The following is a 22,186-nucleotide window of genomic DNA, read 5'->3' on the forward strand; positions in this document are numbered from 1 at the left end:
TGGATTCATCAAAAGTCTGGCTCAGACACAAGGAGAATAATATTTTTATGCCTCAGGCCCCAGGATCTAGATCACGCGATGCCGCATTGAACTGGGCTTCACTTCACACCCGTCCGGCATTCCTGCATCTATCTCTGAAACATTGCGTTGACTCCATATTCAAGCTCATACTGGAGCCTTTTCTTTGATATCTCGAGGGCTCTTGTTGCCCATTCCGTGCCGCTCTTTGTCTTCGTTCCGACACGCCAAATCTCAGCACGTTTTCGTCGATGCGCTCTCCGTCGCGACACTCCTCCCCTCGTCGCGACCCTTTCAAACCGAACGAATTGCCCCACGATACGAGAATACCTACATCCCCCCCTCGGTAGTCAGAATGAGCCATTCCGTCCCGGATCTCGATGTTGTTGGGATCAAAGCTGGGCCTGGGCTGGCCAACCAGTTTCGTCAAGAAGTCGCGGCTCTGCTAGGCCGCAACAACCTGAACTTCCCCGGCGCACAGCCCGTCAGCTTCTCATCGCGGCATCTGCTTGAGCTGCAGAAGGAGGACTACTATGTTTGTGAAAAGACGGACGGGATCCGCTGCTTGATGTATTTTGCGCGTGGGGAGCCAGACTCGGAGACGCCAGAGATCCATTACCTGATCGACCGCAAGAACGAATATCGATACGTTCCCGGACTGCACTTTCCCCTGAACAACGATGATACGTTCCAGAAGTTTCACGTGGATACGCTGGTGGATGGGGAGCTCGTCAACGATACCTACGACGATGGCACGCAACAGCTCAAGTACTACGTCTTCGACTGTCTCGTACTAGACGGGAAGAGCCTAATGCACCGGACGCTTGACAAGCGGCTTGCATACTTCAAAGAGCTGGTGCTGAAGCCATACAACGCGATGTACGAGAAGTTTCCGGAGGAGAAACAGCACCGCGTCTTCGCAGTGGAGGACAAGTCTACGCAATTCAGCTACGGAATCGAAATGATGTTCCGCGATATTATCCCCAAGGTGAAGCGCGTCCACGGCAATGACGGCCTCATTTTCACATGTCGGAGCACGCCGTATAAGATCGGCACAGACGAGCACATCCTCAAGTGGAAACCGCCGGCGGAAAACACCATTGATTTTCGCATGCGGCTCGAGTTCCCCATGCTGGAACCCGACACAGATGACGAGGCGGAGGGCATCATGGAGCCGTACGCGGACTACGATGCGATCCCCATCTGCCACCTGTTTGTCATGGTTAGCCAGGGTGAGTATCGGTATTTCGGAGAGATGTTTGTCTCCCTCGCCGAGTGGGACGAAATGAAAGCCATGGGCTTGCCGCTCGACGACACCATCGTCGAGTGCTACAAGGACGACCAGTCACGCTGGCGGTTCCACCGCCTTCGCGACGACAAGATAGACGCCAACCATATCTCGACCGTGGAAAAAGTGCTGGAGAGTATCCAGGATCGTGTCACGGAGGACGACCTCATCCGTGCCGCACCCGCGATTAAGGCCGCGTGGAAACGACGACAGGCACAGATGATGGGCGAGGAGGAGGAGCGTAAACGCAGAGCGAAACAAGCGCCGCCGAACCCGAACGGAGCTGGGATGAAGAGGAAATTCGAGGAGTGATCTATTCATCTCTTCTTCTTCTTTTTTCCTTCTTGCATTGCTTTCCCTCCTATCACACATACACACACTCCATTATCATTTCGTTTGCAGGGTGTTTGGCGTTGCATAATCCTTTCTCGTTTCTCTAGATATTCATTGGGGCAGGTTGTAGGATTTAGAAAAGGCAGGGGAAAAGCTGGTGTCGGGGTTTCAGTGTATATATCTGGTTTTAAATAAGGCAGTCAGTCATTCAATACATGACTATCTATTTCTTACAGGGAAGGGACAAAGGCCCACATCTAAAGGTTCTAACAATTCCTCCATATTTTATACAATAATGATGCCTCCACTGTACTGTTTTAGAATAGATTGATTTCAAATACATAAAAAAAAGAACATCGGAGAAAAAGGAGAATAGCGAATTTGAATAATTTCTACCAACTACAAGATCTAGCGCTTCTTGATGCTCACATCAAGGCTGCCCACGAACCAGAGAGCAACAAACACTGTAAACAGGCCGGCGGTGATGGTGACGGGCTTGCGAAGTCCGTCCCAAAGAGTATAATCATAGGAGATCTTCAAATATTAGCGATGGTCTGTATATATATGAATATATAATTGGTCTTTCAAGCTTACCAGAAGTTCGGAACTCCGGGCTTCGTCGGAAAGATTTTCAATGGTCAGTGTGAGAGCTGTGCGGCCCAGAGTGTCCATGAAGGTCTTGTGGTCGTTGAGCTCGGAGTGAATCTGGCTCAGGCTGGGGAGGCCATTGCTCGTGGCTCCATTGATGGTCTCCCACTGGACATTCCTGGCGCCCTCTGGCAGGATGACCCGCACGACGACCTTTTCGTACTGGATACCCTCGGGGTTTTTGGGACCTTCAATGAAAGGCACTTTCAGGATGTAGGTTCCAGAGCTGCCGATGGCCTTCCGCAGGAACAAGGACAAGTCGTTGTTCCATCCAATACGGAAGCTATAGTTCCATCCGCCGAAAATAGGAAACCGAGGACGAAGCTCCAGGGATCCGTCACGGTTGGGGACCTTTCCGGGGCGGAATCGACTCGTCGAGACGTTGCCAATATCATCAGTGAAGTAGGGATCGACGGATCCAGGCTTCAACGGGAACGTGAGCTCACGCAGAGCAGAGGTAGGAAAGCCCTGGTAGGTGCTCACGGTCCACTCCAGGCGAGAAAACTGCTTCTCCAGTTGCGAGCCGTTGTTGCGCAGCCAGTAGCGCTCCTCGGTCGCCAGGTTGCCACCCCAGTGGGAGACCTCTATATCACGTTCAAGAAGGTGTGCGGTGAGAACGGGCTTTGTGAACTCGTACCGGACCGTAACAGGGTACTGGGTGCCGGGTGCAACCTTGGCAGTCTCATAAGGACCATACGTGTACACCGAACCCTGGCGTTCCGGGTCCTGGCCGGACTTGAGTCCAGTGGTGGTCGTGTAGTCGGGGACATTGACACTCGGCAGCTTTAGCTTCGTCTTCTGGTTATCAACAGGGTACGCCGAGAGCGCATAGGCCGAGAAAGTGTAGGCAAGGTACTGCTGCTCGGACTGGTGGATCGTCGCAGGGAGCGGGCTGAGGGAGGAGAGGACGGAGTAAGATATTCTCAGGGTGATTTGCGAAGACGGAGCCAGAGCGTCAGGGAATTGGACAACGTAGTAGTTGATATCACTAAGTTTGCAGGTATTGTTAGCTAGCTCCTTAAAATCCGTGATCGCGCATCCTCCTCCTTCAAAGGCACTTACTTGGATGAATCGGTCTCGATGGCTTCGGCATCGAATCTTCCCTTCTCTGGAGACTTCTTGTCTCTCACTTCGAGACCTCCAATCTTGCCAAACACGTCTGCCGGGAATGGGAGGTAGTACTCCCTCTGTGGCTTGTCGTCGACATTCTCGACCACCACATCAACGGTCTCCCGGACGTATCCTTTTTCGAGGTTTGTGTTCCGCAGAAGATTCAAATTCTTGAACACTTGCGGCGGCGTAAAATCATTGGGCAATTGCACGCGTGTGGATGACAGGTCGGATTCGGCGCATACTACGCTGCTGGGCAATAGTAGACCGCAGACCACTGCAGCTGCCGCGAAAAGCCTCATTGTGACGGATGGCGGTCCAGCAAAAGACCGCGCCGTGAAACAAAGGTCCTCACTGGGAGGGAGTAGAACGAAAAAACACAAAAAAGAGACGACGATGGAAGAATTGGATGGAATTGAGGAAAGGAGGGTCGGGCAAAACAACTATTGCGTACGCCGAAATGATGCTGAGGTGTCCTCGGCAGGACAGTTGACGCACTCCGCCTTTGCTTATCAGCAGCCGATAGACGCAGGAAAGCTTGCTCCAACAGCTCCCCCTCACGGTGACATGTTCTTCAGCCAGCTGCGTTTCTTTTCTACGTTGATCGTTGCTATAAAAAATACGCACATAATTTACTGTTGGAGATATTGAAATGATCGCTGTGCGAGCTGCGGCTCGGCTGCGTCAGAGGCCCTCATCCTCATGGTCGACACTCCCTCGCTGTTCACGGAGACGACAGCACGACTTTGCGAAGAGCAGATTCTTCAGAGTCTCCGAAGAGGTTCGAGATGCCGTGGCCACCGGGAAACCAGTTGTAGCTCTTGAAACGACAATTTATACCCACGGTATGATAGTGCGACCGATCTCAGACATGGAAAGTGCCAGGAGCTCATCAGGAAATTGATAATAGGCTTTCCATACCCGGATAATGTAGCTCTAGCTTCATCATTAGAATCGATTGTGCGAGCTCATGGCGGGGTTCCGGCAACCATTGGGATTTTGGGTGGTGTTGCACAGGTTGGAATGAGCGCCGAGCAGTTGATTGAGCTGGCCTCGACAGCAGCAGAAAAGAGTGCGTTGAAGGCCTCGCGAAGAGATTTAGGATATATCTGTGGCCTAGTAAGTACCTTTGTATGGATCTACGTCCGGGGGCTGCCTTTGCTCATTGAGACTCTGCTAGGGAATGGCTAGCAAGCCGCTTTACGGCGGGACTACCATTTCAGGGACAATGCTGCTCGCTCATTTGGCTGGTATTAAGATCTTCGGCACCGGTGGACTAGGTTTGTGATCCGAGCGCTATAAGTTTGAAACTGTTTCTTATTTTCGCTCAGGCGGTGTTCATCGCGGCGGAGAAGTGTCGATGGATATATCAGGTATGGGTCAAATTATCTGCATCAAAAAAAAAAAAAAAAAAAAAAAAAAACCATTGCTGACCTGAATCAGCCGACCTCACCGAACTTGGGCGCACTCCAGTTACTGTGATTAGCTCCGGCTGCAAGAGCTTCCTAGATCTGCCTCGGACACTCGAGTATCTTGAGACAGAGGGTGTCTGTGTGGCCACTTTTGCAGACGGCCGTGAAGGGCCTGTGGACTTTCCTGCCTTTTACTCAAGGGAAAGCGGCATTAAAAGCCCGAAGGTGATCAAAGATGAGAAGGAAGCGGCCGCTATTGTTTGTAGGTTTGATTCTGCCCTGCATTTTCCAAGAATTTGAGACTAATGTTTTAACTATAAAAACTCCAGACGCACAATCTAAACTTCCTGTTTCATCGGGCATCCATTTTGCGAATCCGGTGCCGCTAGAACATTCAATCCCGCGAGCTGAGATGGATGATATCATCGAGCAAGCTCTTCATCTTGCCGATATTGAGGGATATCATGGGAGCGACAACACTCCATTTGTTCTGGCGAAAATCAAGGAGTTGAGCGGCAACAAAAGCGTTGTTGCGAACAGAGCACTTGTTGAGAACAATGTGAAGCGAGCAACCAAGGTGGCGGTTGAGCTTGCAAAGTTGGAACAACTCGACAGCGAGATTGAGCGTCGGTGAGTACCATCGTTCCATTATCTGGCCTCAATATTTTACTGATTTCGGAGGTCGTATTATGTCCAGACCGACACCAGCGATGCCAATGATCGCTCCCAAACGAGAAGCGCTAGAAGCTCAACCTCCAAAGACGAATGATTTCGTTTCCGAAAAAATCGAAAAGGTAGACATCCTGGTCGCTGGGTCGCTCGCTATTGATCTTGCCTGTGACTACGCACCTCTGTCAAGGAGAGAAGGAGATATCACGCCAGTATCTCAGACTTCAAATCCGGCTGTTATCAGCCAGAGCCTGGGCGGTGTAGGTCACAACGTCGCCCTCGCTTCCAAATATGCTGGAAGTTCTGTTCTGTTCTGCAGTGTGGTAGCCGATGATTTCAGCGGTCGTGCGGCTCTCTCAGCACTACAGAAGGAGGAACTGTCACCAGTAGGCATTCAGGTTCTCCCTGACTCTGCCGGTTCACGAACAGCACAGTACATTGCGGTCAATGATGTGAAAAAGGACCTTGTCGTGGCGATGGCGGATATGAGCATCATGGAGCTTCCAGAGGATAAATTTGACTTCGACGATTTCTGGGAACCGTTGATTAGAGACACCAGGCCACAGTTTATTGTTGTTGACGCAAACTGGAGCCCTGCGGTGATCTCCAAATGGACCAGCCTCGCGAAGAAGCATAACATTCAAATTGTTTTTGAGCCCGTCTCAACTGCCAAGTCGTGCAGACTCTTCAGCAAACGCCCTGGGGATGGCGCAGCAATCGGAGCGACAAACGTCGTTCCTGAGAACTCGGTCACCATTGCCGCTCCCAACAAGTTCGAGCTATCTGCAATGTATACAGCAGCGCAGGAGAGTGGGCTTTTCGAATCCGACGACTGGTGGCGTGTGATCGATACCCTGGGCATGTCCTCTGCCGGTTCTCGGGACCGGCTCGTAGCGATGACCAACGCTAGTCTGGTGGACGAGGGTGTTCCCCAGCAGAGCATCCAGCTGCTACCCTATCTTCCGTGCATTGTCACGAAGCTTGGCGCCCAGGGCGTTCTTCTTACGCGACTCCTCCGCGCAGGGGATTCTGCATTGACTTCCCTCGAGTCGGCTCCTTATATCCTCTCTCGTGCTTCAACGGCAGATGGACTGATTGGCGGTGTATACATGCGACTGTTTCCGCCGGCGGAGGTTTTGGAGGAAGCAGATATTGTCAGCGTTAATGGAGCCGGCGATACCTTGCTTGGTGTCCTCGTTGCCGGGCTGGCAGGGGGGTCGAACCAGAGGCCCGAGGACTTGATTCCTGCTGCGCAGCAAGCCAGTGTCTTGACACTGAAGAGCGCGGGGGGTGTCAGCCGCGATATAGCTGTGATAAGCACTAGTAAATAATATGATATTCTCGGGTCATCGAAACTTTTTTTTCACCAGAATAAATGAGTATGTACTCGTCTATCATAAACCATATCTATAGACACAAAACTAAAGGAGAGAAGTGGCACTAAAAGCCGTCAACCACCTCTTATCCTGGACGACCTCGCCCGTGGCAAGGGCAGAAGAGGCCAGTCCTCCCTCGAGATAAACCGCATACGCCTCTCGGCGCAGACTCTGGCGCGCGACCTCACAGTCCACCCGGATATCCTCTACCAAGGCTTCCAGCGAGACATAATCGTATTCCGGCCGAATATAGCCCAGGATCAACAGGTTGAGCTGCGTAGAGTAAAAATCCGGCAACTTACAAAACGACGGCCGCCGGTGCTGCTTGTTGTTGTTGTTGTTGTTGTTGTCGTCGTCGCCGGGCGGCACGGCGGCCGTCGGTGACGGCGAAGATAAAGGCGGCATGATGTGGATTTCGACGGAGCGGACCGTATTCTTGTAGAAAGGGTTGTAGCCTATACTCAGCACTGCGGGGAGGATAGTCGCTACAGCACCCGCCGAGGAATCGGATTGTTGTTGTGTTTGTTGTTCTGCTTCTTCTTTGGCAGGATCGACCGTGTGTGCCTTTTCCGCGGCGAGGTCGTACACGAACCGCGTCGGGTCCAGGGCTACCACGCCGTAATACACGCCTGATTCTAGAGATGGGTATGCGTCCAATCCGTCGGGGGGGATATTAGCTGTTGGAATGCCGAGCTAGATTTATCAATGTTAGCGAGTCATTTTTGAAAATGAAAAGAGATATAGCTACCTCCTTGCTTCCCCGGCCGAAACCTTTGATCACCGGCCCTGATAGACGGATCGGAAATGGAGACGCGGGCCCGGTGTCTGGTCCGGCGATGGGGGCGCGGGGGGTATCGGGACGCATGGCGAAATGTAGAGCAGAATGAAAAGGTTTGAGAGGTTGCAAATCGAAATCGAAATCGAAATCGAAATGGTCGTGGGGGTGGTGGTGGTGATAGATGGCGGGGTGGATTATCGATAAGCATCCACGTCCAGTCATATCGTGCTTACTACCTAACATCCTCAACTAATAACTAAGCAGTAGCTATGAGTACCTAGATAGTGGGTGAAAAGGAAGGTCTAGCATCTATTCCATTCTATATTAAGTATATAGATCTGCTCATTTAATTCATGTCATGAAAGTAAGATACTATCATATAAGAACATTTTCGGCGCCGTAGATATCGTAGAACAAGAGAACAAAAACCGATCAATATGTACGTGTGGTTGGGTATGAAGGCGTGGCATCAAATACAGGGTAGAAACTGGAACAGTCAGCATGATTTCTATTTTGAAGAGGACGTTAAAGCGTGAAGAGGACTTACATTCATCACAATTAACATCGGGATATCGAACACATCTCTCTTGACCGTCCAGCAGTAAGCGCACTCGACTTTACCGTCCTTGAAGCCCAGCTGGTTCATGCCAGCCTCGCCCGCAATGCCGCCCTTGCGCAGATGGGCATTCCATTTCTGCTGCTGGCTGGCCCCATTGGTGGCCTCGTCCATGGACTGGGCCACCTCCATGTCCTCCTTGGTCTTGTACTTGAGCAGCTTGCACGTATTCATCACGCTGCCGCGCGAGTCCCCGAATGCCAGTCGCGCAAAATCCTCGTAGAACTCGACCACGCTCTCGTCGTCAAGCAGTTCGGCCAAGAAAACCGGCTGTGGTCGAGACGAAGAAGACCCTGGCGGAGCAGCGCCGCTGCTGCTGTCTTGTGTTGCGGTACTGCGGGGTGTGAAACTGCCGCGGGATGCAGCACTGCCACCCGTATTGACATTCATGTTGGATTCCTTGCCCAGCAGGACGTCCTTTTTCCAGCCGGTCAAAATGCTGAACTCCTTGCCCACGGCAGCGATCTCGCCCGTCCGGCGGCAGACAATCGTCGGTGTACCGCAGGCGTTGATGAAATCCTCATACTCCCACAGCGTGCGCTGGAAACACTTTTCCATGAAGATCAGGTCGTCCCGATTGAGCGTCTTGGTGGTCGCAATGAAGGATGGCCGAATCGACGCCAGCGCCTTGGCGATCTGTAGCGTCTTCTGTGGCGAGAATCGCCGCTGGATGAACGCCGTCAGGCTGTGAAACCCGCTCGTATACGCGTACGGCTCCCGCACGCTCTCGTAAATCGCCGACGGGTTGCGGTGGCGTCGCTTGGTCCCGGTCACCTGTAATGTCTGGTGTTTGAGATTCGGCGTCGAGATCACCGGCCGCTGTTGTTGGTGTTGGTGTTGTGGTTGTTGTTGCTGCTGCTGCCGTTGTCCGTTCGTAGTCAGCCCGTTCGATTTGTTGCTGATCGGCGGGGTGAAGGCGGTATCCTCGAATCCGGACTGCACCTGCGAACTGGCCGTGGTGTCCGGGCTCGTGAAATTTGTCGGTCCACTCTCGATGGCAAAAGCATGGGGCGCGTCCGGCTTAGACATGTGCCCGGTGAGCAGGTTGTTATTGTTATTCTGGCCGGCGGTAGGGTACACGCCACCACCCACGGTCACATGCGAGCCGGGTTGTCCGCTCGACCATTCGTTGAGCAACGGATCGCCAAACATGAACGGCTGTTGTGGTTGCGTGTGCGGGCTTTCGCCAAAGGTCGCCGCGGGAGTGGTTGAGGAGAACTGAGCCGAACCACTCCGGCCCATCGACCCCCGTTGCGTTGCCGAGTCACTGGGGGAGTCCCCCGCCCCCGTCGCCATGTGGCCCAGCATCCCAAACTCCAAGGCGCCATAGCGATTCTCAAAGTTCATGCTCGACAGATCAAAATTGAACAAGGCCGGATCGCTGGGGTCGAAAAACGGGCCGGCAAAGGGGTTCTGCGGCGTGGCCGCTGCCCCCGACACGGGGACGCTCGGCGGCTGCTGGCCCATCGAGGCCGGCAGGGCGGGATTCTGCGGGGTCGTGCTGGTCTTCAGAGCAAAGCTTGGCGAGACGGGCGACTGCGTGGTGGTGAAGGGACTCTGGCCGATAGGGCTATCCTGGTAGATACTGTACGATGCCGACTGCGGACCCGCGTAGAAGGCAGCACCGGAAGTCTGCTGTGTGACGGCGGGGTTCACAGCATTGGTGCCATTGCGAGACATGGGGAGACTGCCGTTGCTGCTGTTGCTGCGTATGGGGTTACTGTAGAAATTACCGCCAACACCGGCCATCAACGCTCCGTCGGGCGCGTCGTGGAGGTATTTGGCCTTCTTGCGGACGCCATCATGGCACGCATCCTGCAAGCCACGCTTGATGCATCGTTGACACGGTCTCTCGTCACCTAGAAGAGAAAAGAAAAGAAAAAGAAGACAAAATCAGCATCTCCCTCCGCACGTCCAACCCCTCCTTCCAAAAGCAATGAACGTACCACACGTCAGATGGGCGCGCTGACATGCGAAACAAGCCCGCCGCGCCTTTTTCCTCCGTGGTCGTGAGGGATCTTTGGCGTTAACCCCGGCAACGGTCTTCTGGGCGCCGGCTGCCACCCCGTTCGACTCCCCGTTCATCTTGGATTCGGAGCGTTCTGCCACCTCTGCGGGATCCCGGTCTGGACCACTACGGCTCTCCGATGGGGATTCTGACATCTCTGGATTAAGGTCCATATGGGATCGATCGATCGACCAGGCAGCCACGTGGTTCTGTATCGTGTTGCAATCGAAATTTTTTTTCCCCCCAATTCTCCTCTTGACCACCCCGGGGGGTTCCCTTTTTCTACCGCTCCCTCCAAAGCACTTCCTCACTGCGTTCTAGACGAGCGCGTAGGAGCGGATCCAGATTGCCGACCGTTGGGGATCGTGGTGTCCAGCGCGAGAGCAAGTCGACTGTAGTACCGCGTCCTGCCCGAATCGACATATAAGGATTGCTCGGGGAAGGGAAAGTAGAAAGAGGGGGGAGAAAAAACCACAGCTGACAGCTCTGGCGTCCGAATCTGTCGGTGTCGGCTCAGAAGCGTGAAAACGGTCGAGCGGCGACAGGGTCGGCGCAAACGACCTATGAGCAGCGATCGCAGGCTATCCTCGACTTGTACTCCGTAGGGCCGTGCAGGAAGTACTAAGCAGCACAACTCAGACGATGGACTGGGGGATGGAGGGGGGGGGGGTTTCCTGGACCCGCGAGGGCGCTTGCAAGTTGGTGACAGGCGGAGGGAGATCTGCGTTGGCGGCGACCGGAGGATAGGAAAAGGAACTGCGGGGGGGCAGAAAAAAAAAACAGGCAGAGTTGAAGTCGACGCGAGACGAGGATGATGCGACCGAGGCACACGCGACCACGAGAGACCGGCTGCGGATGGGGAGGGGAAATTCGGCCGACAGGAAGAGCAGGGGGTTATCAACAAAGGAAGCAATTCATTAGAAAGGAGAGGAGAAGAGAGATCCAGATGGAGGGGAGTGCTGTCGGTCGTGGCGGGGAATGGAGAGGGAACGAGCTGGGAGAAGATGAGTTTGGGCGGATTCCCGTGACGTTGATTAGTCGTCTTAGAGCAGCATCAGGATCCCATAGTCAATTTATATCGACACAGAGAGTGTATATCTATCACCTTCTATACAAGTATATATATAGAATATTGACGTTAACTAGCTAAAAGTCGTGTAGTTCTAGCTATCCATTTGCGTTGCAGCAGTCAAATCAATAGTATTCTAGAAATAAATCAAATCATCCAGATCGCTGCCCAAGCAGTTCAGTCGATTTATCAATAATGCAGGGTTGATCCTCGCCTTGTACAATCTGTTTCTGCAGAGTACGGGGTATATATAGTATGTAAGATACTAGAATACGATATTTATATTTTCTTTATTCCTTTCTTTTTCATGATAACTCAGAATCCCGACTCCATCATATTCATTTCATGTGAAGCTTCAATATAAGATTAATGCCTCAGGTATCCACAGTTGGGCCACTTACTCTTGCTATCGGAAGATCCAGGAAGCCTCCGGTCCCTCCCGAGGTCGACCTCTGGCAATACTGGGTAATAGAAATTATATGCCTCGGTTACATTCAGGTAGATAGGCAGAGATCAGCTGCCAGTTATGATTGAAACAGTGCTGTTTTTCTAGAAGAGATCACCTGCAGTTCGTATTGTGTGTACCTTACTCCAACGTATTCTCCGGCTGCTTCTTTGCATGGTGCTCCGTACTCCGTACCAGGTGTCCTGGGAGTCTGCATAGGCAGCTGCAGCAAGGTACAGGGATGGAGGGCGTAGGTTTTCTGCCAGCCTTGAGCAAGGTTGATCAGAATACTCCGTACAGAGCACACAGCAAGGATAGACTGGGTTCGCTGGACTGGACAGACTCGAGATATTTCAGCCTTATCTTTGTAACATCAATTGATCCCAATGTAACACACAGAGCATAAACCGTCCTCTGATAGAAGTTTCATAGTGACTCAGAGCTGTCAGATGATGATGCCGATGATGGAGTCCTAGTGTTGAAGCTGGTATTCGGTCTTTGCCAATCTTTCGGTACGGAGTAGTAGGCACAACACTGGGGTGAGAACGGAAGGTCATTTCGCATCTATTATAGGCTCATTGTCCTTCAGTTCATGGGGTTTTTTTTCAATCTGCTTGAAATATCTGTATATTCTGCAGAAGGTACCCATACTGACTTTGAAAATTAACTAACACGTAGAGAGAGATACAGACTTCAAAGTGAAGAGTACAGAAAATTGAAGCTATTCTATATTAGTCCTAGTGCAGATCATGATCCACTGATATATGACTAACTGTATATGGACTAGCTCATCTGGAAGCTATTGAGGTACAATTTATGTACGTAGTACAGTTTACCTTTATTCTATCTTTGTTCCATCAACTCTCTCAGCAGAGAAGCTATCAAGTCTTATCGAGGATCCAAATCATAGGATGCAAGTAATACCCCTCTCAGACAGCAGTGCTAACCCTCTTTCTGTCATAGTTCCTCACTGAGCTTCGACATCCTCAAGCTGCTTCGATTAAGCGCGCCTAGCTTCTGTGACGTCCGGCAATCGGCCCTCTTGAATATCAGACCTCTCTCAAGAAGCCCAATTGGGAGGTTTACTGGGTCTATATTGTCGTGTGGTCTATCACGTAATTCGTCAATAGATTGATCTTTCAACATACTCGTACGGAGTACACTGGAAGAGATAGACTGATTCATAGAAGAGAAAGATAGGGAATAAAATTAGTCTTACGATATGCTGCCCTTTTACCTAAAGCACACCAACTCATACTTATAGAAATCTTATTTGCAGCGTCCAAGATGCCACTTATAGCGTAGTATTAGGTACAGTAAGTTGGTGGTTTTATTCAGAGATCAGCACTACTAACCTTGCCACGGCCCACATGCTGACATACAGATAAGAGAGAATAAAATAACACTCTCTCCTGCAGTCATATCCCACTATACAAAGGAGTCAACAAATCCAGGTAATCAATCTTCAGGATGCAAATAATCCTCCAACTACCCCCGGGTCCTATCGTCACCCGTAACAGCTGCCTTACCTCCCCCGCATCACAGGAAATACCCCAACCATTCCTTGACGCCCGACAGATTCGCATCCGCGTCTTCTGCGAAGAACAGAACTGTTCCCTCGAGGGAGAAATTGACGAAGACGACCCACGTTCCTGGTCATGGATTGCCTACGAGACAAGCGAAAGCGACAATATTAATAACAATCACAATAACAGTTCCGAACCCGTTGCTACGATCCGTATTGTCCCCCCCCCGCACGCACCACACCCGAACGGTTTCCACGATCCCACAGAAGAAGCATATATCAAACTCACGCGCGTCGCGACCCTCCCGCACGCTCGTGGGAGGGGGCTCAGCAGGATCCTCCTCGCGAGAGCGTGCGACTATCTCGCGCAGAGACCGGATGAGGTCTCCCCCGAGTGGAACGGGCTCATCCTCACGCATGCCCAGGTGGATGTCGAGGGCATGTATCTCAAGCTAGGCTTCGTCACGGATGAGAGACTCGGAAGATGGGATGAGGAGGGCATCCAGCATTTGGGGATGTGGAAGAGGATAGATGTGAAGAGATATACCTAGGTGGTGAGAAATGGGTAGAGAGCTAGATACTATTTCTTCTAAGCATGTCCAAGTAGAGACGTATAACATTATCTATACTACCAGTACCTCATACAAGATCCACCCTGAATCAGCAAAAAGTCCCAAAAGTCAACCTTTTGAATCCACAAGTCGCAGCAATCACCCCAGGTATCGATACGCCGAACAACCAAATCCAAGCAGCAAAGAAAACCGAGAATCGAATCAACTATCGGACCACACTGTACAAAAAGAAAATCTCCAAACTTAGGCTGTCGGCGCGGCGGGCTGGCTCGACACCTCCTCCGCCCAAGAACCCCAAAGAGCCGGCTTGCCCCGGATCGCCAGCGGGCCGCCGATCGTCTTGGGCTTCTGCTCAACCTTGACTGCATCCTTGGTCGCAAGGACGAGAACTTCGAAGAACATCTTGGTCGCGTCGGCCTTGGTCGATCGCTTCTCGGGGAGAAGGTCCTGGAACAGGACACTCGTCTTGGTGTTCTGCTCGTCTCCGAGCCGCTCACGCAGTATGTGCACCGCGTGCTTGGTGCCAATCGAGACAGGCCCACTGTCGGCCGCATGCACGATCGTCGTCTCATCGTAGTCCTCCGCAGCCTGGGGCATCCCTTCGTCGTCGCTGCCGTGCAGGATTTGATCTCCTTCGTCGCCGGGGAACTCGATCTCGTCCGGTTGGTTGATAGTCGTGTCGACATAAACGCCTTCGTCTGTCGGGACCAAGCCTTCTTCTTCTCCTTCTTCACCAAGCTCAAGACGAGGTACCAGAGCTTCCTCCACATCCATATCCGCAATGCCACTATCACGCTTTCTCTTCAGTTCACCGGCCTTCTTCACCGAGTCAAACGAGAGGAGCGCACGAAGTTCGGGAGCCCAGCCACGTCCTCGGCCTTCGCCCAGCACGCTGGAAACAAAGTCTCCGTTCTTCTGTTGGTTCATCAGAGTAAGCAAGACCGGGTCACGAGGGAGGAAAGACACCGGAACCAAAATTTCAGACCTGTCCGCCTGCTGTTCGCGGATCTGGTGGGTCTTGAGCATAATGTCCGTGTCGGCTTCGATAAGCTTGCGGCGCTTGGCACGTTGGTCGTGTTGAGCAGCGGCCACCTCTTCGTCATCTCCAGCTTGCTCGGCCTCTTCTTCCTGGAAGATAGTGTCATCGTATTGGTTGACTTCTTCGCCATGGTCAGACAGGGGTGAGAGCGAGTCACGTTCACGTTCGGGCCCTCGGGCGCCAGAAGTGTGCACATCCAGTTCGCCGTCGGGACCGAGATCCATTCCATCTTCATTCTGCAGAAAGTTGTCCAAGTTGTCGTGAAGGCCATCTCCACCGAGGTCCATCTTGTCCAACGGGGCATCATCATCTCCAAGATCCAAAGGCAAGTCAACGTCGTTGAATTTTCCGCTATCACTGAATAGATCTTCCTCCACAGGGCGAGGAGCAGGGGCATCTCGACCAACTTCCATGCTGAAGTCATGGCCCAGAGGGGTTTCGTCCTCGCCCAAGTCCAGGTCGACAAGAGTGTGGTCTTCCAAGCGGGCAGGTTCTTGGGAGACAGAACGGCGGAAGCTGCTATCAGGGAGCAGCTGGCTTCCAAAGTCCATAGAGGATCCAGGACGCTTGCCGTCTGACTCCAGATTAAGCGTTTGGGGTAAGAGAAGAGCAGCATCCAGGTTCATAAAAAGGTCCGATTCCGTCAATACGTCCGGCAGCGTGATGCCACCCGGGGCCACAACAGTGGACGCCAGATCATTGTTGTTTGTCAACCGGAAAGCCTGTATAATAATATTAGCGGACGTGATCTTGTTTTCATCGTCTCTCATAAAAAAAAGAAAGAAAAAGACGTACCATCTTGATCTTCATTAAAGCTTCATTGCAGTCATCTAACAGATAGCGAGCCTTGCGGCTATAGATACGGACCACACCCAGCAAAAGTTGACCACTCAGCCGTAAGGCCATCGGTGCCTGGCCCTGATCCACGATCGCGCTAACACTGCTCTCAATATCCGACTGCAAGATGTGAGACTTGGACAGTTTCCGCTCCAGATTGGCGGACAGCCAGACGCGAGCCAGCGGGCCTGTCTTCGACAGGAGAGTCTCCGAATAAAACATGGCGGCGAGTCCCAAAAAAAGATAGTTTAGACAAGACTTCTATGAAGAAAACCCGCCTGGCGCGGGACGGTGGATATTGGAGCCCTCAGGCAGCTCAAAAGCCGGATGACGCGCTCCGATCCAGAAAACGGAAGATGGAGGCGGCGAGGCTCCGTCTGCTGGCGACACGCGCACAATAACACACCGGATAGAGCGTCGATCCAAAATTCAAGCGATTCCAACGGCGTCGTCGACCGCTTTCGATGCGGAGGGGTGGGAGGGGCGGTTGGTTCGGGACGAGGAGCGAAGATGTCGCGTCGTGAAAGGCGGGCGAGGGCGAGTCAAGATGAGACGAGGTGGGTTTAGTGCGCTGGTTGCCCAGCCTCCCGCAACCCAAACCCAAAACAGGACGAGGCATGTGGCTGGGATCACGTGATATAGATCATCTGATTTGATTATTAATGAATAATTACTAAGCCGATCAGCTGATTTTTGTGTTGATGCCTCAGGCTACAAGGTGTAGACACGCTAGGCCTAATGCAGGGCTCAATCGGACCAAGTAAGTCTCCGAGCCCTCTAGGCCGCATAGGGGAAAGCAGCATCAACCGCTGGCCAGCCTGCGACAAAGGCAGCTTGGGAGAAAAGAAGTCTAGACGTGTCCACCCAGTTTCAGACGAATCCATAAAGAAAGCCTGTGGTCTCCAGCTGCAATTGTTTTACATCGCACTTGCATACATTTGCTGCTCTACTCTCTTACTCTCGAGTTGTCGCTATTCTTCGTGCAACCGCCGAGCCGTCTCTGAACGTGGCTCCTCGTGTACTCTGTTGTAGTCCGCCTTCTACGTGATGAGAGTGCGTCTGGTCTGATTACTCTACGTTTTCTTTTTCCTTTCTTTTTTCCTTCTTATTCTTCTTCTTCTTTTTCCTTCTTCTTTTTTTTTGGATCTATTTCGTCACAAAGCATGAGAGATGTCAAGGTCTGAGACGCCTGCGCTACCTCTGCATAATGCCCAAACCCCCGTTCCAAGACCCTCGTCCACAACGCCCGCGAATTCACGGTCAGCGTCGACATCTGCAGTAAGTTTTGGTGTCAGAGTTGTTCTCTATCGACGCCGTTGCTGTGATGATGCTAAATATATATTTGTTTACAGCTGTCTACTTCGACATACTCCTTACTGAACCCCCAAGAAACCGCCGAGCGTTTACAGACATCACTACTCCACGGATTGACTCCCGCCGAAGCAGAAGCACGACTGCTGCGCAATGGCCCCAATGAGCTTCCACACGAGGAACCGGAGCCGCTCTGGCTCCGGTTTCTCAAGCAATTCAAGGAGACCCTGATCCTGCTGCTGCTCGCCTCCGCAGCGATTTCGTTTTTCATGGGCAATTACGACGACGCCATCAGCATTACACTCGCCGTGACCATTGTCGTTTCGGTTGGCTTTGTGCAGGAGTATCGCTCAGAAAAGTCGCTGGAGGCATTGAATCGTCTGGTCCCCCACTATGCACATCTGATCCGCGACGTGCCTTCTGGGGACGTGTATGAAGCCGTCAATTCGCTAGCCATGGATAGCACGGCGGACGTGGAGTTGCGTGAACTCAGGAGCAAGAGTCCCAGTTCTGCGGTCAAGGCCTCTAGTACGGTTCCGGCATCTCAGCTTGTTGCGGGAGATTTGGTTCTGTTTACGACGGGTGACCGCATACCGGCAGATATCCGGATCACTGCCGCCACTGACTTGAGCATCGATGAATCAAACCTGACTGGAGAGAACGAACCGGTGATCAAATACGCAGAGGCGCTGCGTAGTCTCAATGGTTTATCGGCTCACACACCTCATACCCCCAAGTTCGTCTCGCCTCCGCGATCGCCGTTTTACGATGCACCGGCCAGCGGTGCCGTTGGAGCTGATATTCGATTGAACGAACAACACAACATCGCATTCATGGGCACTCTGGTGCGGTCCGGATATGGACAAGGTATCGTCATTGCTACTGGTGCAAAGACGGAGTTTGGAAGCATCTCCGCCTCTCTGCAGGAGATTGAAAGCCCTCGGACTCCGCTTCAGCTGTCTATGGATCGACTTGGTCAGGAATTGAGCTACGTATCATTCGGTGTTATTGCATTAATTGTCTTTATTGGGCTATTGCAAGGCCGGAAGCTTCTTGAAATGTTCACCATTGGTGTGTCGCTCGCTGTCGCCGCCATTCCAGAAGGATTACCGATCATCGTCACGGTCACTCTGGCATTGGGCGTGCTGCGTATGGCTAACAGAGGCGCAATCATGCGCCGACTGCCGAGTGTTGAGACTTTGGGCTCGGTGAATGTTGTCTGTAGCGACAAAACGGGCACGCTCACCATGAACCATATGACCGTGACCAAGATGTGGCACTTTGACTGCCCGGAGCCGTTTGAGGTGCATAAAGACATATCCTCTCTGACCCCCGGCCCAGCGGCTCGGACCGTCCTCCGCGTGGGTAATATCGCTAACAACGCTCGACTCTCCCGTGTTCATGCCAACTCGCCCGCCAGTGCCTCGTCCGCTGCTGTGCTTTCCTCGACGGTCGACAGCTCTTCCGGTGCTGCGAAAAGTCGCTGGGTAGGCCAGCCTACGGATGTAGCCATCTTGGATCTCCTAGATACATTCGGTGAGGATGATGTGCGTGATCGGATCAGCGCCCGGGTCTCGGAAACTCCCTTTAGCTCGGAACGCAAATGGATGGGCGTAATTATCGGCAGTGGGACCCCCGGCGATCCTTCCTCTTATAGTGCGCCGGGAGGAACGGATGTCGCATACATCAAGGGTGCTCTTGAACAGGTGCTTCTACGATGCGATACCTACCTGACGAAGGACGGCCGCGAGGTTATCCTCGACGAGCCTCGCCGCAAGATAGTCCGACATGCCGCTGAACAGATGGCAGCAGAGGGGCTGAGGGTTCTTGCGTTTGCGAGCGGCGCGGTACGGGATGTTTCCAGGGGCCGGTATGGCAGCCGATCAGGGACGCCTGTTCAAAAGGCAGGTGCGTCCAGTGACGATGATCGGTATACCGGTTTAGTGTTTGCAGGATTGGTTGGTATGAACGACCCGCCTCGCAAGGACGTTCACAAATCTATTCGACGTCTCATGGCCGGAGGTGTTCATGTTATCATGATTACCGGCGATGCGGAGACCACGGCAGTTGCCATCGCGAAGAAACTCGGTATGCCGGTCAATGACTCGCCGGGCTCCAAGTCTGTCCTTCGAGGCAGTGAGATCGATCATATGACGGCCGAGGAGCTTGGCCAAGCCATTTCGACGACATCGATTTTTGCTCGCACCAGCCCGGATCACAAACTGAAGATCGTTCGGGCCCTTCAATCGCGAGGAGATGTCGTGGCCATGACAGGCGACGGAGTGAACGACGCCCCAGCCCTGAAAAAGGCCGACATTGGCATTTCTATGGGCAAGCTGGGTACAGACGTGGCCAAGGAAGCTGCGGACATGATCTTGACGGACGACGACTTTTCCACGATCTTGCGGGCCATTGAACAGGGCAAGGGCATTTTCTATAACATCCAGAACTTTATCACGTTCCAGCTGAGCACGAGCGTTGCCGCGTTGAGTCTGGTCTTGCTAAGCACAACGTTGGGTTTCAAGAATCCCCTGAATGCGATGCAAATCCTCTGGATCAGTGAGTATTTTATTCCATTTACAATATCTATACAAAAAAAAAAGTTCTTCTACTTACCAACCTAGACATCCTCATGGACGGCCCTCCGGCACAGTCCCTGGGTGTTGAACCCGTGGACCCATCGATCATGAACCGACCACCACGACCCAAGCATGCGCGTGTGCTGACGAGACCTCTGATCCAGCGAGTGCTGACCTCCGCCTTTGTTATTATGCTCGGCACGCTGGCGATCTACATCTACGAGATGGGAGATGAGGACGACGTGCTCAACCCGGGCAAGCGGCAGCGGGTGGTGACGGCGCACGACACGACGATGACGTTCACCTGCTTTGTGCTGTTCGACATGTTCAACGCGCTCTCATGCCGCAGCGAAGGCAAGTCGGTGCTCCGCGGCGAGCTTGACCTATTCGGCAACAAGATGTTCAACTACGCTGTTCTGGGCTCGCTCGCGGGCCAGGCGTGCGTGATCTACGTCCCCTTCCTGCAGCGGGTTTTCCAGACCGAGGCGCTCGGTCTGGGCCATCTATTCAAGCTGGTCTGTCTGTCCAGCTCGGTCTTCTGGGTCGACGAGGCCCGCAAGTACTATCGAGCTCTCCAACGGCGGAGATCCGTGGGGGCAGGCTACAGCACAAATGTGTGATCACCTTACCTGTGCAGCCCCTTGCGAGCTTCTGTTTATATGGAGTGTTCTTCTTCTTTTTTCTTTTTTTCTTTCTCTTCTATTCAACTTTCCTTCCTGGTAATTAAATGCAATGTACAGCGGTTCATGTAATAGGCGGGACCATTTGTCCCGAAGAAGTGATGACTTATATTGATCATTATAATGGCTGGAGGCGGTCTTGCATGGGAGGGAAATCTCTCTGGTTAATGTACCTAGCAGTTGATACATACTAATAGACATTCGCATGATGGACTTGTATAGAGCCTTGGACATATAATATTAAATACACTGTGACGACCGGAATTACTATATAATAATCTAGTAGTATGATGTCTCACCTCGGAGCTAGATCCTGCTGACTAACATCTCCAAGTCCCGGGGCACTCCGTCCTCCGGACGAAAACAAACCACGGAGGAGAAATTTCTGGAAGGGAAATCCTTGGAGCCTCTCCATATTGAGTGCATGAGAAGCGAGCGGAGGGCGCGGAGGGCCGATGTCGTCCCTGGAATTCCCGACGGGCGCGGGAAAACGCGGGGTGGAGGACGGGCGGCGTCCGAGACCTTGCTACTCCGTACCGGACCAGTAAGTACGGAGTACTAGGTACGGAGTACTAGGTACGGAGTACTAGGTACGGAGTACGGAGTAACTACGAAGCCTGTAATGTAAGCCTTAAGGCCCTCCGAGGTGAAGCCGTTGAGGCTGCTGGTAAGGTAAACCTTAGGCCGACCGGCCGGGGTGGTTCAGGCCACCCGACGAATGAACAGACCGCGAGGTGGCTTATCTTGGACGAATCACAGCACGGGTCTATCTTGTGAGAAAGACTCGGGGCTAGTCCTATTACGGCGCAGCAGGTGTCTCTGCGCTAGTCCCGAGGCGGGAAAGGGCGTCCTACATACGGGTACAGATCCACTCTTGGCAAGGGTGGCGACCAAGGGCTTTATCTCTAGCCAATCAGGGCATTTGAGCGACAGCATCATTCATCCAATTGCTCGCCAGGTTAAGATAAGGTCTCATTGTAGGCCTTACGGAGAGGTAGTTGGTTACCAACTAGGTAGGTACTGTAGCTAGGTACGGAGCACAGTAGGAGTCTATAGTGAATCGCTGGGGGCCATTCTTCTATCTCTATCTCTACGGAAAGCCGGCAGAAAGCGTTATCAGGATTGCCTTTGAGATAACTGCCATATAGTTACTCCATAGATAGATAATAGTAGAGCTGTCCAGTCCTGGAGATAGCTAGATACCTAATCTGTCAGCTTAACTTCTACCTACTTAAAGGCTGATGCATGGCCCAGATCGGCGTCAGACGTTCTTTTTCCTTGGAAAAAGTGCTGCCACCAGATGCTCTGACACTCACGGGCCTGCCAAGATCCGGTTGCCAGAAGAAACAAAAATAATTTTGTCACGGTTGGATCCCACACTTACCCAGTTAGGGACCTGAGGACGTTACCAGGTAACTAATACGGAGTACTATTACAGGTACCTACTAGGTACCTAGGTAGGTACGGAGTACTAACAGGTACCACTACAGAGTACCTACTAACAACATACTGAGGTATCTTACTAGGTACCTAGGTAGGTACAGGTACTTAGTTAGTACCTGTACTCAGAAACAGGCTTGGGCTACTAATCATGACGCAGAGCAATCCCTACAAGCGCGGGATTTGGATCCAGAGGAAAGGTTTCGTCAAATGGCGGTTCCTGGAGGTATAGCGGAGGTTTGGCGGAGGTTCTCATATCAGTTACTGATGATAATCGGATTATGTACTGATTTCTTGCCACAATCAATACCATACGTACGTTACCTCTCTTCAGTCCTTTCTCATAACTACCACATGGTTAGGTCCATACGGATTAATACTGATCTGTATAGAATTCTATAGATTAAATTGATCAATGAGACAATTGAATTAA

The 22,186-nt window shown here is 52.3% G+C and overlaps 8 protein-coding genes across 8 annotated transcripts; 4 read left to right on the top strand and 4 right to left on the bottom strand.

The window, feature by feature from the left end:
• The first annotated feature begins 108 nt into the window (after positions 1–108).
• On the top strand, positions 109–1,832 carry ASPZODRAFT_136494 (hypothetical protein). The gene has a single exon (XM_022724073.1). The coding sequence runs from the start codon at positions 374–376 to the stop codon at positions 1,616–1,618; it is 1,245 nt and encodes a 414-aa protein (XP_022577788.1). The 5' UTR covers positions 109–373; the 3' UTR covers positions 1,619–1,832.
• Positions 1,833–2,047: 215 nt separating this feature from the next.
• Positions 2,048–3,699, bottom strand: ASPZODRAFT_146295 (hypothetical protein; the record flags this gene model as incomplete). Its single annotated transcript, XM_022725171.1, has 3 exons — positions 2,048–2,173; positions 2,234–3,275; positions 3,350–3,699. 3 exons carry the CDS (start codon positions 3,697–3,699, stop codon positions 2,048–2,050), a joined length of 1,518 nt encoding a protein of 505 aa, XP_022577789.1.
• Positions 3,700–3,945: 246 nt separating this feature from the next.
• Positions 3,946–6,809, top strand: ASPZODRAFT_28581 (hypothetical protein; the record flags this gene model as incomplete). The annotated part of the gene is made up of 7 exons (XM_022728143.1): positions 3,946–4,242; positions 4,308–4,516; positions 4,578–4,677; positions 4,729–4,770; positions 4,841–5,071; positions 5,139–5,439; positions 5,507–6,809. The coding sequence occupies exons 1-7, from the start codon at positions 4,050–4,052 to the stop codon at positions 6,807–6,809; spliced, it is 2,379 nt and encodes a 792-aa protein (XP_022577790.1). The 5' UTR covers positions 3,946–4,049.
• On the bottom strand, positions 6,802–7,813 carry ASPZODRAFT_136498 (hypothetical protein). Its single transcript, XM_022724074.1, has 2 exons — positions 7,603–7,813; positions 6,802–7,547 (listed from the first exon to the last, which is right to left on the bottom strand). The coding sequence occupies exons 1-2, from the start codon at positions 7,717–7,719 to the stop codon at positions 6,900–6,902; spliced, it is 765 nt and encodes a 254-aa protein (XP_022577791.1). The 5' UTR covers positions 7,720–7,813; the 3' UTR covers positions 6,802–6,899.
• Positions 7,814–8,097: 284 nt separating this feature from the next.
• On the bottom strand, positions 8,098–10,500 carry ASPZODRAFT_136499 (hypothetical protein). Its single transcript, XM_022724075.1, has 3 exons — positions 10,195–10,500; positions 8,180–10,107; positions 8,098–8,119 (listed from the first exon to the last, which is right to left on the bottom strand). Exons 1-3 carry the CDS (start codon positions 10,331–10,333, stop codon positions 8,102–8,104), a joined length of 2,085 nt encoding a protein of 694 aa, XP_022577792.1. The 5' UTR covers positions 10,334–10,500; the 3' UTR covers positions 8,098–8,101.
• A 2,740-nt stretch (positions 10,501–13,240) lies between these two features.
• Positions 13,241–13,846, top strand: ASPZODRAFT_19685 (hypothetical protein; the record flags this gene model as incomplete). Its single annotated transcript, XM_022727453.1, has 1 exon — positions 13,241–13,846. The coding sequence occupies one exon, from the start codon at positions 13,241–13,243 to the stop codon at positions 13,844–13,846; it is 606 nt and encodes a 201-aa protein (XP_022577793.1).
• Positions 13,847–14,110: 264 nt separating this feature from the next.
• Positions 14,111–15,965, bottom strand: ASPZODRAFT_74595 (hypothetical protein; the record flags this gene model as incomplete). Its single annotated transcript, XM_022729980.1, has 2 exons — positions 14,111–15,628; positions 15,702–15,965. The coding sequence occupies 2 exons, from the start codon at positions 15,963–15,965 to the stop codon at positions 14,111–14,113; spliced, it is 1,782 nt and encodes a 593-aa protein (XP_022577794.1).
• Positions 15,966–16,566: 601 nt separating this feature from the next.
• ASPZODRAFT_124048 (hypothetical protein) lies at positions 16,567–20,549 on the top strand. The gene is made up of 3 exons (XM_022721384.1): positions 16,567–17,021; positions 17,096–19,613; positions 19,679–20,549. The coding sequence occupies exons 1-3, from the start codon at positions 16,914–16,916 to the stop codon at positions 20,251–20,253; spliced, it is 3,201 nt and encodes a 1,066-aa protein (XP_022577795.1). The 5' UTR covers positions 16,567–16,913; the 3' UTR covers positions 20,254–20,549.
• The last annotated feature ends 1,637 nt before the right edge of the window (positions 20,550–22,186 follow it).

Source organism: Penicilliopsis zonata (genome assembly GCF_001890105.1).
Source record: "Penicilliopsis zonata CBS 506.65 unplaced genomic scaffold ASPZOscaffold_20, whole genome shotgun sequence".
In the NCBI taxonomy this organism is placed as follows: Eukaryota; Fungi; Ascomycota; class Eurotiomycetes; order Eurotiales; family Aspergillaceae; genus Penicilliopsis; species Penicilliopsis zonata.

What these genes read in the sequence shown, in the direction of transcription:
- ASPZODRAFT_124048 (XM_022721384.1), top strand. Translation starts at nt 16,914, where the DNA reads ATGTCAAGGTCTGAGACGCCTGCGCTACCTCTGCATAATGCCCAAACC. An exon ending in GGTCAGCGTCGACATCTGCA is followed by an intron (nt 17,022 to 17,095) that starts GTAAGTTTTGGT and finishes ATTTGTTTACAG; the next exon opens with CTGTCTACTTCGACATACTC. An exon ending in GATGCAAATCCTCTGGATCA is followed by an intron (nt 19,614 to 19,678) that starts GTGAGTATTTTA and finishes TTACCAACCTAG; the next exon opens with ACATCCTCATGGACGGCCCT.
- ASPZODRAFT_136498 (XM_022724074.1), bottom strand. Translation starts at nt 7,719, where the DNA reads ATGCGTCCCGATACCCCCCGCGCCCCCATCGCCGGACCAGACACCGGG. An exon ending in TCGGCCGGGGAAGCAAGGAG is followed by an intron (nt 7,548 to 7,602) that starts GTAGCTATATCT and finishes TGATAAATCTAG; the next exon opens with CTCGGCATTCCAACAGCTAA.
- ASPZODRAFT_136494 (XM_022724073.1), top strand. Translation starts at nt 374, where the DNA reads ATGAGCCATTCCGTCCCGGATCTCGATGTTGTTGGGATCAAAGCTGGG.
- ASPZODRAFT_136499 (XM_022724075.1), bottom strand. Translation starts at nt 10,333, where the DNA reads ATGAACGGGGAGTCGAACGGGGTGGCAGCCGGCGCCCAGAAGACCGTT. An exon ending in GCGCGCCCATCTGACGTGTG is followed by an intron (nt 10,108 to 10,194) that starts GTACGTTCATTG and finishes TTTCTCTTCTAG; the next exon opens with GTGACGAGAGACCGTGTCAA.